Source organism: Pantherophis guttatus, chromosome 4 (genome assembly GCF_059756535.1).
Source record: "Pantherophis guttatus breed Tessera chromosome 4, ASM5975653v1, whole genome shotgun sequence".
NCBI lineage: Eukaryota > Metazoa > Chordata > Lepidosauria > Squamata > Colubridae > Pantherophis > Pantherophis guttatus.
In genome coordinates this window covers 30,102,120-30,118,170 of record NC_142066.1, presented here as the reverse complement: position 1 = coordinate 30,118,170, position 16,051 = coordinate 30,102,120, and the positions used below count along the sequence as shown (strand labels likewise).

Sequence of the window (16,051 nt, the reverse complement as noted above, 5' to 3'; positions counted from 1 at the left end):
CTGAAAATATCGCAACAATCCTGTATGGATCCCCTCAGATTGACCCAAAGGTGTTTAATCAGGAGGCAACTGGACTTTCTTGGTTTTTTTTTCTTTTGAAGACGTTTCGCGAAACGTCTTCAAAAGAAAAAACCAGAAAGTCCAGTTGCCTCCTGAATAAGCACCTTTGGGACAACCACCTCTTGGATGACTGAGAATCTCCACAGACCCCGTCAGGTTGAAGTTAAATAAAACCTGCAGGGTCATGGGAGTTGTAGTTCTACGCTTCTGAAAGCGGAAAGCTAATACCCCACCCACCGGAACCCAGACCACGTGAGGAAGCTCCGCAGAACGTCGCCCGCGCGGGCGTGACGCCACCACGCACGTCGACGACCTCTCTTTCGCCCGCCTTCGCGCTCACCGCTTCCTGGGGGCAACCGGAAGGAAGGAGTCTGGCAGCCGAAACTGGGAGAGGAAGGGAAGAGTCATCGGGCGCCATTTTGGGAAGCGCTAGGGCTCCTCTGCGCCGTAGTCGAGCTGACGAAACCTGAGGGGTTCTTCGGATTGTGGCGCCAGGAAGTGGCCTTCTTTTGCCACGGGGGGACGAGGCGGTCCGGGGCTTGTGCGGGTGGCTCGCCGCTCCTTCCGTTAGGCTGAGTGTCGGAGGAGGAAGGAAGAAGTCGGTAGTGGGTGGGCGAGGGCAGCGAGACTGCCCGGAGTAAGTGACGCGCGGGGGAAGGCCGAGGCCGAGCCCGTGAAGGGGTGCCTGTGGTAGGCAGGCAGGCAGGCAGCGAGCGAGTAATTTTTGGTGGGAGTCTTTCGGGGCGCTGAGAGGGGATAGCAGGGAAGGGTGGGCGGCGGGGTCTGCTGCCAAGGAGTAGAGTTGTGGGTGAAGCCTTCGGGCCTTGAGGGTGGGGGGGAAATCTTAGCCTTTAATGCTTCAGAAAGCGGGGAATATGTTACACTACAGAAGGGTGATGTAATTACAAACGGGGGCGTAAAGAGTATAAAACGCGAGAAAAAAAAATACGGGGTGATAGGACTACATAGCACCTCGCTTTGTTGGAAGGAGCTTGAAGAGGGGGGGGGGTCCCTTGACTACTAGTTACGAAATCTGAAGTTCCCGAGGCTCTTGAGCGCTTGGCTTGCCCTATGATGAAAAGGGGCATCAGGAAGTGTGCTGTAGAGGTGTATCCACGATTTTGAGATGTGCCTGTTCCCTGGTTAATTTCCTTTGTTTGGCCTCTACTTGTGGAAGAAGAACGAAGAAAAGACACCTTGCCCAGGCTGTGGATTTGCACCCATTCGATACCTACAGCCTGCCTCTTCCACGAATTAGATTATGGCTGCCAATATAGGAGACCAGCATTCTTCAGAATGGTGATTGCAAACTTTTATTGTAATTTCAGCTTGTGACGAAGGGGAGAATTAAGATTTGGGTAGGGTTGAGCCGATTTGAAATATGTGTCTACTAGCCCTTATTACTTTGGCATTGTTTATGTGAAGTGATGTACTAACTATTTTTTAAGTGGGTGTTTGTTTTTAAAAGCACATTAATTTTTCCATGTTGTAATTAGAGATAGGTAACATGCAATATTCTAGATGTTGGTGGACCAACTCCCATCTACTGTAATGGCTGCTGGTACAGCAACATCTTTTGAAATGCAAATTATTCACTTCTGAATTGAAAGATTCTAGGTATTGGATTTTTCTTCTCTATCTCTAAAGTGAGGATTCTGACCTATAACTGATAATATCACAGTCAAACTTAAAACTGAGGAAGAGGGAAGAAAAGCAACTGCGTCTGTTTTGTACTTATGGGAGGGCAAGGCTACTGAATTGTGATATGTTGACTTTTTTGATAGGAACTCCTATGAAATTCCCAAGGGTGGGAGATTTGAGGTAAAAGGAATAATCTTTAGAATGCCTCAAATGTAAATTTTGTTACACTAATCAGGAATGATTAGTATTTGGGTTTCTTTGGGTTTCAATTTAATTCTTTTTTTAAAAGTTTTGTTTTCAGACTTGTTTATAAGGTTTTTTGAATAAAAATAGTGTAATTTCTTTCAAATTTTTCAGATCTACTAATTTCTGTAATCAATTTGGATTTGCTTTTTTATTCTTATCTAACTTTATATTTTAATTACTGCTAACCTGTAGGGCTGGTCCAACTTTTCTAGAAGTTAACTGCCTTTTGCAGGTTAAAAGATGAATTTCTATTCAATAATATAAACACATTCCCTGAAGATAACTTCTTTGGTTTCTGCTGTCAAAGACTTTAAAACAGGTTGTCAAACTCGGAATGACACGTCGGCACATGACGTATCACAACTTTTTCCCCCTTGCTAAACTAGGGGTGGACATGGCCAGCACGTGATGCAACCAGACCACAAGTTTGACACCCCTGCTTTAAAACTAATATACTTCCTTGGATTTGGGTTAGTCAATGTGGATTTTTAAATAAAAGTAATTAAAGTTAGATAAAATATTTTAGGACTTTATAAATTAGATATTGGAAATAACAGACCTTCATATAGAGTAAAAAAAAATCTCATCAGTAAAGATTTGTAATTTGTAATTACAACAGCTTTCTGAGTGAATGTAATCTTAGCTAAAGATGTTCATATCTTAAAAGAATGCGATATTGAAAGTATATTTGTATTAATTTAAAACAGTATTTGTAACAAAATTCAAAGCAAACCCACTTTCTTAGACTTTATTCAAGTTGAAATTGACATTCTGCTTATGACATCATAATGCTGATGATATCACAAGCTTATAGGTCTTGCGTAGTTGACCATCAAGATATCATGGTAGAAGGATAGGTTAAGTAACACTTTCCAATTAAATATAACTATTTTAGCCATTAGATGTGGGTGAGTATTGGTTTTGGCTCATTCATTACTTGAAAATTCCTGGGCAAATAATGTTGAATTTTGTTGTTATTTTGCTTTGGTAAAATTTGCATGAATATTGATAATTTTATTTTTTTACTATTTTGTGATATATAGGCAGCTTTAATTTGTTCTTATTTTTATTGTGAGCTGCCTGAGAATTTGATTGTAAGGCAACTAGGCATAAATGCTTTCTTGAAGTTACTCCTACCACCAGAACATAATAAGAAAGCATGCTCTCAAAGTTATAAAAAAAAAAGGAAGGAAAAAATTGGAAAACCTTTTTCAGATTCTTAATATTAAATGTGAAACTATTTTTTGTGGCATTGCTCATATACATGAATAAAAATTCTAATTCTTGAAAAACAAAATCCAGTATCTTGTGGCACCTTACAGACTTACCATAACATACGTTATAAAGTGGGAGAATTGTGAAACTAAGAAAAAAGTATTCCTAGGTATTAGTTGAGCAAAACTGCTTATGTTTGCCAGTTGGAGTGACTAAACACATTTTTCTAATTGGAGAAGCCAAATTTCTCAGTGCATAATACTAAACAGCACATAAGGCACTTCATTCTTGCTGGCAGGAAAAGCATGTTGCTCATTTAAAATGAGGTAAAAATCCCAGAATTCTGGATCGGTGGAATATGCAACTGGTTGTGTTCTAGCAATAATCTAAAATTACTGTCTCATTACAAATTTTAATTATCTTGACATACCTGGGAAATGTGTACCATAAAAATCAAGTAAACAGGAATATACTGTAATGTCATTTTTTCAAAGTTTTTGAATCACAAGTGGGCAGTGTCTGGCCCTCCAATAGCAGTCACCGTGGTGAATGATACTGGGAGTTTCAGTCTAACATCCTAGGGCCAAATGTACGAAAAGAGTGATGACAGCTTGAGCAAAAGTTTATATAGGTAGTCCTCAACTTACAGCTACAGTTGAGTCCAAAATTTCTATTGCTAAGCAAGATAGTTGTTAAGTGACCATTGCCCCATTTTACAACTTTTCTTGTAACAGTTGTTAAATGAGTCACTGCAGTTGTTGAGTTAGTAATATGGATGTTAAGTGAATCTGGCTTCCCCATGGATTCTGTTTGTCAGAAGATCACAGAAGCTGATCACATGACCCCAGGACACTGCAGCCATAATAAATACATGCTGGTTGCTAAGGGTTCGAATTTTGATCATGTGACCACAAGGATACTGAAATGGTCGTAAGTGTAGAAAAACAGTCATAAATCACTTTTTTCAGTGCCGTTGTAACTTTGAACACTCACTAAATGAATGGATGTAAGCCGAGGAGTACCTGTAACATATAGGCTTACTTATGACAACTTTATTTGTAACTAGAATTGGTGATTGAACTGTCAGAAATCTGTTGATTGTTTTGTTGTCATCCATGGCCATGGAACCAAGCTACTATATGCCTAGAATACTGTTTTTTAATGAGAAGCAGCAGTGAAGGAAGTATTGCCTATCTTGGGGTTACCAGATATTCCAACTTCTACGAAACAAGTACTTGGTAATATTCTTGTCTCTTGAATTGAGAAACTTGCTGAAAGCTAGTTTCACAATTAATTAATTTGAAATATACTATATGGAGAACAAAGTAAAGAGGTTATAAATGTTAAATATTTTGAATGTAAATAGATGGGCAGATAACACATAGATGTATGAGCTTGTTAACTATTTCAAGGCGGAATTAGGAACTGACATAAAAAATGAACTAAAACATAGATTCTGGTTTGACAGGTAAAATTGAAATTGGCATTATATATTGGCTAAGGTCCAAGAGCAGAAGCATAACATCTCTGGTATTTACTCTTGTAATCATGTGAAGCTAATGAAACAGAACCTCTTCCTGCGTCACTGTCTTTTCTCCGCCTGGTTTGAAACTATTATTTAGCAAGCTCTAAAGTCATAATAGCTGGTGTTTATGTAAATAGATTTTCTGTTATGACTTGAGCTGAAAAACAATGCTCAATTAGACTGAACTGGAGTTCAAATTAAACTTACTTGGTGTTCTTATTGAAACTATTGGGCAGTAAGTTCTGAAAAACTGAAAACAAATACATCTAAAAGTTGAAGGTGCTATGTGATTTCAATGATAATGGGAATAAAAGTCCTGGCAAATTTCTTTTTTTCATCTATTTTCTCTTCTATTTTATAGGGCTTCACAGTACAACCTGGGTACTGCAAGCACCAGAGAAAACGGGATGGAAGGCCCAATGCATGAGAACCCTGAATGGGAGAAGGCTCGGCAAGCACTGGCTAATATTAGCAAGGCCAATGCTGCAGCTGCTACTGGCAACAGTAAAGGGGCCACAAACGGTCAAGCTAACACACAGGTAAGAGGGAGCTAATGATTCTTTAGATGCCCCTGTATTACTGTTTGCGTCTTAAACTTATAATTTGAAAACATACAATTTTTGAATCAGCCTTAGTCATTTAAGACTGAGACTAAAATTTACTTCATTTTGTTTATTGCTAACTTGGGATTTCAGAATCAATAAGAAATCAAACTCTCTTCAAAACCTATATTCTGAGGAGAGTCTTAAATGGGGGAGCTGGAAATGAATGAAGTTAATGCCAGTATTCTATTGATGTATCTCTTGGAGATGATGGAACACACTGTTTTTTTTTTAATGGGGACTATGTAAAAAAGAGGAGAACTTCTGTATTCTGAAATGGCTTTAGAGTCTGTATTTTGGGGATTTTTAAGCACAGGACTGCCACAGGATCTGCCATCCTGAAATCAATCAGAGGAAAAGATTTGGACTTGTTAGACAAGTACTCTCATTTTCACTTAGTAGTACTGGGTGGAAGCATTTTGATCAGTTCATGACACACTTCCGCTACTTTTCACAGTACTCAGCACAGCAAGGAGAATCCCTGCAGCAGCAACAGCAGTACTACCAGTGGTATCAACAATACAGCTATCTCTACCCTTATAATTACTATTATCCTATGGTAAGTAATAGCATTTGGCTTTAGCTAACCTCATAAGGTCCCTTTAGATTGTCTTAAACTAGGATGTTGGAGAGGGACTCGATTCTTGTAAAAGCAGAATACAGGTAGTCCTCAATTTACAACAGTTTGTTTGTTTGTTTTGTTTATTTTATTAGATTGATATACTGCCCTACTCCCGAAGGACTCAGGTCGGTGAATAGGCACAAAATAAAATACATAGATACAAAAGTTAAGAACATAATTAAAACCAGATTAAATAATTTAGCCCAAGACAATTAAAAATCCCAATAATTTAAAACAGATTAAAATTTAAAAGAATTTTAAAACGGGAGAAAATTAGGCCAGGCCGGCTTCCTGGAATAGGAGAGTCTTAAGAGCACGGTGGAAAGTGCGCAGATCCGGGATCCTCCGTATCTCTGGGGGGAGCTCGTTCCAGATAGTGGGTGCCCCCGCAGAGAAGGCCCTCCCCCTGGGGGCCGTCAGTCGACATTGTTTAGCTGACGGCACCCGGAGGAGCCCCTCTCTATGAGAATGTACCGGCCGGTGGGAGGCTGCTTGTGGTAGTAGGCGGTCCTGTAAATAACCAGTTCGTTTAATGACTGAAGTTAAAACGGCACTGAAAAAAGTGACCATTTTTCACACTAATGACCATTGCAGCATCCCCAAGGTCATGTGATTTATATTCAAATGCTTGAGAAGTGGTTCATCTTTTTCACTGTTGCAGTGTCCCGGGGACATGTGATCACCTTTTGTGACCTTCTGACAAAGCAAAGTCAATGGGAAAGCTAGATTCACTTAACAATGGTTTACTAATTTAACACCTCCAGCAATTCACTTAACAAATGTGGCAAGAAAAGGTCCTAAAATGGGGCAAAACTCACTTAGCCAATTTCTCACCTAGCAACATAAATTTTGGGCTCAGATGTCATAAGTTGAGGACTATCTGTGTACTACTGTACTCCAACCCTATACCAGAATAGCAACAAACCTGTTAGTAAATGTTTATTCAGAAATTGACCCTGAGTATATTCACAGTGCCAGGGGGGGTCGTCCTGCTGGATGGCAAGGACATCGGGTTATGGAATGAACCTTTTCCTTCCTCCCCCACCCTTTGGAATGCAGGCACACAATGGGGAATACATATTGAGAGGACTGTGCTCGTTCCTGCTGTTTCCTAGAGAGACACTTAGGGGGGCAAAATTCTAGGGTGTGTAATTGATTCCGGTCTTGCCAATTTCAGGCAGCCTTGCGTGGAGTAGTGGGGGCAGAGGGTTTTAAGAATTAATTAAGTCACAGAACAGAACTTAATAACTTGTGAAAAAAGCTGCTCACAAAAGATGGGGAAATGGCTTAACCACAGGACTGTACTGCAGAAGTTTCATAAAGGTTGTACAAAGAGAGACTGGGATTTCAGAAATCCACTAAATGGAATCTAGGCAAGAGAAGACTGTGAGTGGAACCCCAATTAGCTTCTGCTTTTATACAGAAATTATATACTGCCTATTGTGTAAAGTATCTCTTCACTGAACTGAATCCATGATTTGCCTTCCCAGCAAAATGTCTACTCTGGATATGGTTCTTCTGGGCAATATGGTGTCTCAGGCTCTTATTCCCCAACACCCCAACAGCCATCAGTTCCTGGGCAGCATCAAGGGAGTATGAGCCAGGTAATATATTTCACTTTATTTAAATACTGCTTTTCTTCTATTTTAAGAAATAGAAGAAATTCCCTATTTACAGGGGGGGATATACTGTAAATATACAGATCCAATCACAAGACGTTCAAAATTCATCTCACAAATTCTCAGTACTATATTAAGAAGAGATGATTTGATTTTTCTGGTATTTTCCTAAAGGTTTCTGGCTGTTACACCATCTCAGTGTGTGCAGTTAATGAGCAAATTTTCTGGTTTTAATACCATCTTGGTGCATGCAGTTGATGAGCACAGACAATTGTATAGTGTACAATATGGGGATATAATTTGCCTTTTCACCTTCTCAAATCTGTTGCTTCAGCAGATCTGATGATAGTGCAGTAGTTAAGGAATTCTAATGGAAGATAACGATGACATATAAAAATAAGCTTGTGAATCCAGAAGCTAAACAAAGCAATACAATAGGAATAGCATTTAGACTTATATATCACCCCAATAGTGCTTTATAGCACTCTCTGGGCAATTTAAAATGTCACTATGTTGCCCCCAACAATCATTTACTGACCTCAGAAGGATGGAAAGCTGAGTCAACCTTGAGCCCATTGGGATCAAACTCCAGGCTATGAGCAGAGTTAGCCTGCAATACTGCATTCTAATCCTGTGTCTTCAGTGAGGTTTCTAATTATTTCTTGCACTGATGGCAGAGAGCAGACACTTTGGAATAATGAAAAATGAGAACTAGTTTGGTAGAGGTTAAGGTGCTGGCTTGGAAACCAGGAGATGGAATTCTAGTACAACCTCAGGCACAAAAGCTGATTAAGTGACTTTGGGCCTCTCTTTCTCTCAGCACAATCTACCTCATAGAGTGGTGGTTGTGAATAAAATAGATGGTTTATAAACAACCTTGTTTATAAAAATAATAAAAGCAGGACTTCAAAAAAAAATCTTGGGTTTTGGAGAAAGAAGTAAATTCTCTGAGTAAATAAGTAGAAGAGTTTGTGGTCCTTGGGGCATTCTACTGTATTTTTCTTGGCCCCAGCCATTTTATTTGATAGTCACAGAAAATGGGGGCTTCAGTACAACAGTACAGGAAAAAGTGGAAGTTGTCCCTCTTTATATCAGCTTACATGAGAAAGAGAGAGGGGTTGAACTTACCTCCAACTCCATTGTAAACTTCCTGCTTTTAACTGTTTTTAAAAATGGGGCTGGCAGAGGTAATAATGGCACAAAACTCCTTTCTCTAGCCTCCAGTCCCAGGCATGGAAGATGGAGGGATGTCGTACTCAAGCCAGCCTCAGCAAATGCAAATCTCTAACACGCCGCAGTCCCCTATGCAGCATCCCAACCACCCGTCACAGCATAACAACCTACCCATGGGGCCTGGGGGACAGCAGCAGCAGCAGCAGCAGCAACAGCAGGGTGGTCCTCCTGGAGGGTTGCACTCTCAGTCAAACCAGTCAAATGCTTCCTATAACCAGCAGCAGCACTCTTACCAGGAAGCAGCCAAGCCCAAGAAAGGACAGCAGCTGTGGAACCGCATGAAACGTGAGCTTCTGGGAGTAGAGGTGGAGGGGCTTGAATAGGCCTTCAGAAAAAGAAGGCAAAGCATTTTCAGGGTCTTTGTTACTGGGAAGGGGAGTTGGCAGTAGCTGGAGGAAGCATTATTTCTGGCTTCTGATGTATGCCATTCTTTTTGGCATAATTTGAAAGCTTTTGCTTTAATGACATAATTTCTGCTTTGAGGTTTATTAGCATACAGGGAGATGGAAGGAGAAAAGAAAATGCCTCTGAAATGCTTAACTTCCTGTGTCATACTCAAAAGAGTTTTCATTCATTTGTTGGATTGAGCCTCTAGAAAGTTGCCAAGCCATTTGTAACAAATTTAGCTCAGCTGGCAAATTGAAAATGTTCTCTAATGCATAATAAATAATATCCAACTTTTAAAGAGTTACTAACTCTTCAAGAAGGGATATTAAACCACTTTTGATTCACATCACATTTCTGTTATGAATTAAAAAGAGTAATTGTTGGCACTGTGCATACACAGTCCCCCCTCATTTCTGTTGGAGAGTGGTACAAAAGCTTCTACTTTACTGGACTTGAAAATCTTATTTGGGCTTTGGGAAACAGCATCATGATTGGGCTTCCCTGCTGCTGACATTTTAGTCCCCCCAGAGGATATAGTGGATATCCTGCAAGGCACAAATAGCCTTGAGCATCTTAGTGTATCTCCAAGAATATGTTGTCAAATCCAAGCAGCATAATGGCCAGATTCTAGAATCATGATTTTGTTGTTATACTTACTAATGTTGTTAATTATAATTAAGTTATTTATTATTATTAAGTTAATAATACCATTAATTAACATCTTATTAATGCTCAGCATTAAGAATGGAAATGGACAAAAGCTGATGAATAAATTGATGAAGGAGGATATAATGGAATAGGAGTTTGGTATGAATTTATGCATTCTGGTGGACAAGTGGAAAATCTTTCATTCATGTTAGAAGCTCTGTGGATTTAGTCCATTATGTTGGTGTCAAACTAAGTCCTTGCCTTTGTCGCAAGTGTTATTGTATGGCTTAAAATGGAAATGATACCTTATATCATCCTCTAATGTTTATGAAAATGCACATAATGCTCTTGGTACTGTAATAAGGGCATTTATAAATGCGTAAGGCTGCTTCCTCACATATGCTGTCTCAAATTTTGGGAGTATCAAAATCCGTTAAAATAACCCGTGGTGCCTCTGCTTCTCTTGAAGGGGAAGATTATGTGTAGATTTAGAGAGAGAGAGAGGTTACTAAATCTGGAAATAATTTTTTTTAAAAAAATTTGCATGTACATACACACCTATGAATCCTCTTTTTATTTTTATAAACAGAAGCGCCTGGGTCTGGTGGTCTAAAATTCAACCTTCCAAAGCGTCCCTTTGTAGTAACAAATCAAAACTTCAGCTCTTTGGAGCAGCAGCAGCAGCAGCAGCAACAGCAGCAGCAGCAGCAGCAGCAGCAGCAGCATCCAAACTTTGCCTCCCAGCAGAATTCAGAGAAACGTCACAATCACAGGTTTGTAACTTTTCTCTCTTCTCCTTTGTTAATTTATATGCAGCCCAAATGACCCAGGCAACTAGGCAATTTACATCATAGAGTTTAAGCAATGATAAAATCAGGATAGAGGACCAAAACAGATAGTATTATTTGGTGAGTGAACAAAACGTGGGAATGTCCTAAAAACTTTCCTCCATTCTTGTCTCTGTCTTTGAATTATTTATTTATTTATTTATTTATTTTATTAGATTTCTATACCGCCCTACTCCCGAAGGACTCAGGGCGGTGCACAGCCAGACAATAAAAACACATCCATACAAAATTTAAAAGTAGAATAAAATCAAATTAAATAGTTTTGGCTCCGACAAATTTAAAACCCCGAACTGATTAAAACCAATTTTAAAATTGAATATATAAGATACTAAAAGATATTTAAAAATTGAAAATCTTTTATGAAAGAGAGAGAAAATTAGGCCAGGCCCGCCTGGTGAAATAATAAGGTCTTTAAGGCGCAGCGGAAGGTGCGCAGATCCGGGATCCTCCGTATCTCTGGGGGGAGCTCGTTCCAGATAGTAGGTGCCCCCACAGAGAAGGCTCTCCCCCTGGGGACCACCAGTCGACATTGGCTGAATAGAGAGTTTATCATGCTTAGTAAAGTGAAAGAATTCAGATGAAGCACTGGGCAAATCCCAGTCTGGGGGGGTGGGGTGGGGACTTTGCAATAAGCCTAATAAGAAGCAATCTCTTGCTGCTTCTCATTCTTAGAGCTTTTAAAGTCTGAATAATATAAATATAATGTAAATAAAATATATTGGATTCTGTTCATTTGAAAATTTATCAAATTGTGCTAGGGATTGCCAATCTAAGAACCATCCCTGGCCTCCTGCTGCATCACAATCAGAATTTGGGCCAGCCAAGTGGTGCGGGTAAGCCTCAAAATACTGGTACTTTTTCTTTGGGTTATCATAGTATGTTGGCTTATAACCCATCCTTGAGTCAGCTGGCTGATTTTGTGACATATTTTGGGTGAGGAGCAGAAATACCGTATTTTTCAGAGTATAAGACGCTCCGGACTATAAGACGGACCTACCTTTTTTGGTGAGGAAAACAAGAAAAAGAAATCTGCCTCTGCCTCCCAGCAATTTACCTCCTTTTTTTTTTTTTTTTTGGAAAAAAGTTTTTTATTTTTAAGCAAAACTTAAAACAACCATCATCCATTACAATTACAGAAAGTGTATTGATCGGTTACAAATATTTTGTGCTTAATCCCATATCCATATTCTCATTTGCCAATTATTTAACAATGGTTTATCTCCCATTAAAAAAAACCTGCTTTATATATTTTATTATTACATCCATTTCATATTTCATTTCCATGCTTTATTATCTAGCCATTGGTAAAATAAGTCCCATATCAAATAATATTGTTTATCTTCCTGTTCTCTAATTTCAAATGTCAATTTGTTCATTTCAGCACATTCCAAAATTTTCTTGATAACATCATCATCAGTAGGTATCTTCTCTCCTTTTCAGTTTTTAGCAAATACAATTCTAGCCGCTTTTAAGACATTCACTATTAAGTATCTCAATTCTCTTTTATATGTTTCTGGTACAATCCCTAATAAAAATATCTCTGGTTTAAAATCAATATGTTTCTTTATAATATTTTCCAACCATGTGCGGATTTTAATCCAATATCTTTTATCATCTGCACATGTCCACCACATATGGTAGTATGAACCCGGAGTCTGATGACACTTCCAACACTTCTCCAATTTGTTCTTGTACGTTCTGGCTATTCTCGCAGGGGGTAGATGCCACCTGTAAAACATCTTATACAAATTCTCCTTATATGCTGTTGACATTGTCATTTTATAATTCTGCAACCACAATTTCTGCCATTTCAATCAATCCCATGACCAAAATTTTTCCCCCATGCAATCATTGTTTCTTTAACTTTTTTCTTCTTCCAGTTTAACTTCTAATAAATAACCATATAATTTTTTGACACCAGTCATCAGAACCTGTTAAAATTTTATCTAAATTCGTCAAATTACTGTAAAAACCCTCATTCTTAGAATCTTCATCATATCTAGACTGTATTTGCATATATGAAAACCAATCAATTTCTATCTCTTGTTCTTCTAATTTCTGCTTCGATTTAAGTTCACCCTTTTCATTCAATAATTCACCATATCTAACAATTAGTTCCTTTCTAAATGTTATTGAGTGTGAGAATACTTCAATAGAAGATAACCAGACTGGAATTTTTAAGTAATGGTATTTTTTGATCTTTTCCCAATTTAATAACAAAGATTCTCGTATAATATGTCTTCTGGAATAACACTGAGTTTTTGTACTTTTATACCATAAAAAAGCGTGCCAGCCCAACAACAAATCATGACCTTCTAAAGTCAACAATCTAATATTTCTTAACATTATCTATTCTTTAATCCACATCAAATTACATGCTTGGTAATATAGTTCCCAATCCGGCAGGCCAAAGCCTCCGCTTGATCTAACATCTTGCAACGATTTTAACTTAATCCTCACCTTTTTACCTTGCCAAATATATTTTAACACAATTTTGTTTAGATCTTCAAAATATTCTTTCCCCAACTTAATTGGAATTGTCTGGAACAAATATAAAATTTTAGGGAATATATTCATTTTTATAGTTGATATCCTCCCTATCAATGATAGTTGAAAATTCTCCCATTTTGCCAAATCTGTCACTATCTGTTGTTTAAACTTATTATAATTATTTTCCTTAAATATACTGCATCTTGCTGTCAAATGTATCCCCAAGTACTTCACCTTGCTCATGACCTGCATCCTTGATACTTCCGCCAACTCTTCTTTTTGTTTTTTTAACATATTTTTTGTCAAAATCTTCGTTTTATCTTTATTTATTTTCAGGCCTGCCACTTACCAAATTCTCCTATTTTATCTATCAGTTTATTTATTGATTCAAGTGGATCTTCCAAAATAAACACCAGGTCATCCGCAAATACTTGCAATTTATATTCTTGGTTTTGAATTTTCATTCCTTTTATTTCTTTTTCTTCTCTAATATTTCTATTTAGTACTTCTAGTATTAACACAAACAACAGTGGTGACAGTGGGCAACCTTGTTTCGTTCCTTTTTGGATTTCAATAAATTCTGTCAATTCTCTGTTTATCATTACTTTTGCTATTAGTTTATGATATATAGCTTCTATGGCTTGAGTAAATTTCTCCCCAAAGCCTATCTCTTTCAATTGTAATATCATAAATCGCCAGTTCATATTGTCGAAGGCTTTCTGTGCATCTAAAAACATCAAAGCCATTTGCTTTTCCGACTGTGCCTCATGGTATTCCAAAGTGTCCAGTATTATCCTCAAATTGTGTCTAATCTGTTTTTTTTGGCAGAAATCCATTTTTATCCGAATGGATAAAGTTATTTAAATATCTTTTAAGTCTTTCTGCTAATATTGTAGCAAAGATTTTATAGTCTGATTTTAGCAGGGATATAGGTCTATAATTCTTGACTTGTTGTGGGTCAGTATCCTCCTTTGGGATAAATGTAATATATGCTTCTAAACCATGATTTGGGTATTTCCTTCTTTAACATTACTTCATTCATAACTTCTAACAGTGGGAGACTCAGTGATCCTGTAAAGTCTTATAGTATTCCGCTGGCAGTCAGTCTGGGCCTGGCGCCTTCCCAATCTTTTGTTTTTTAAGAGCTTCAGTCAATTCCATCATTGTTATGTTTCCTTCTAGCATCATCTCAGTATCTTTTGAAATCTGAGGTAAATTCGCCTTATGTAGATATTGTTTAACACTTTCCTCTTCTATATTTTCTTTTTCATATAGTTTTTTATAATAATCTTGTATAATGTTTTTCTTCTCCTCATTTCCAAATCTAATTTGTCCTTGCTCATCTAGTAATTGTGTTATTTTCTTTGATTCTCTCTCTTTTTTCAGTTTATATGCTAGCCATCTGCCTGGTTTATTAGCATCTTCAAAGTAGTTCTGTTTAGCATTCCTAATTCTTTGTGCTAAATCTTCTTTTTCTATTAATCCCATTTTATGTTTAATTGTATCCATTTTCATTTTAATATCCTTTTTTTGTGGGAACTTCTGTAGTTCTTTATCAAATTTCTTATAATCATCCTCTAACGTTTTATATGCTTATCTTTTCTTAATATTCCTCTTTCTCGTATAGTCAATAATCAGGCCTCTGACATAAGCTTTCATAGTATCCAACAGATTCTGCATTGATGTATCTTCTTTTCTATTTTCTTTGAAAAAGAAAGCCAATTCTTTCTCCGTTTTCTGTACAAAGTCCTTTTCTTTTAAAACTGTAGTATTTAAAGTCCATCTAGACCAGCAGTTCTCAACCTGGGGGTCGCGACCCCTTTGGGAGTCGAACGGCCATTTCACAGGGGTCGCCAAAGCCCTCTCTTGCCGCCGCCCCCCCAATGCCTTCACTCATCCTCACCCTCTGCCGGATCGCTGTTCGCTTACCCTGCCCACTCCCAATCTATTGCTGCCTCCTGAGTCCCAGCTGATGGCTAGAGGGAAAAAAACTGTTTAAATTCTTGCCGTGGGGCTTCAAAGGGCCACCCTACAGCTGATCAGTGTTAAAAGAAAACAAATGAGTAGACCGGTGCCTGCAAAAATAGAAAAAACAGCCCCTTTCAGCTTCAGCATAGGTTAATTACCACAAGTTGATTAGATCGGCCTCCCGACTCTCAGCTGATTTGCTCTCAGCTTTTTGCGCAGAGGTCTGTTCTCTGTTGCTAGCTGCAAAGAGAGCTGGAGCAGATTTTTTTCCCCCTAGCTATACTGAAAAAGCGAAACTGAAAGTAAAGCAGGGTCTTTGCTGCAACGTGACAAAATGAGGCAGAGAGATTTCTTTTTCTTTTTCCTCACCAAAAAAGGTAAGTGCAGAACTGCAAACAATGGGAAATTTAGGGCAAAAGAGGAAGTTCAAGATTTTAAAACACAAAAGAAAAAAAGCTCTATTTAACTAGGGAATTGTAATAATTGAACTACTATTAATTGTATATTGTATTGAAAGCAGAAATGGTTAAGTTGGGGTTTGGAGGAATATATGGGGGAAATTTTTTGGTTTATTATTATTGGTAAATATAATTAATTGATTTGTAAGAAATTGGATTGCATGGAAATAATTGGAATATTCATGTTCATATTGATTAATATACAAAAAAGATAGTTATATAACTAATTGATTTATATTAAAATGTTGAATTTGTATTAAACAACTGTATTACATAATTACATAATTAACACAATGAGAATGGATATAAAAATAGATGACAATGTGAAGGGGTATAATATAGAATAGAAGGGAAAAATTGAATTTGATTAAGATAAGAGATGATGAAGGGTAATACTGTTTTTTTTTAAAAATAGATGAATAAATATGGCAAAAAGGAAATATAGAAATTGTAAATTGAATTGAAATGGCTAAACACTGTTTAAATTTG

The 16,051-nt window shown here is 37.7% G+C and overlaps 1 protein-coding gene across 1 annotated transcript in view; it reads left to right on the top strand.

Moving 5' to 3' along the window:
- Positions 1–425: 425 nt before the first annotated feature.
- Positions 426–16,051, top strand: part of LENG8 (leukocyte receptor cluster member 8) — a 58,535-nt gene continuing 42,909 nt past the window's right edge. The window contains exons 1-6 of the mRNA XM_034423211.3: positions 426–1,359; positions 5,049–5,226; positions 5,747–5,848; positions 7,402–7,515; positions 8,748–9,048; positions 10,388–10,571. Of these exons, the coding sequence (XP_034279102.2) occupies positions 1,322–1,359; positions 5,049–5,226; positions 5,747–5,848; positions 7,402–7,515; positions 8,748–9,048; positions 10,388–10,571 (917 nt within the window). The 5' untranslated portion in view covers positions 426–1,321. The remainder of the gene's footprint in view (positions 1,360–5,048; positions 5,227–5,746; positions 5,849–7,401; positions 7,516–8,747; positions 9,049–10,387; positions 10,572–16,051) is intronic.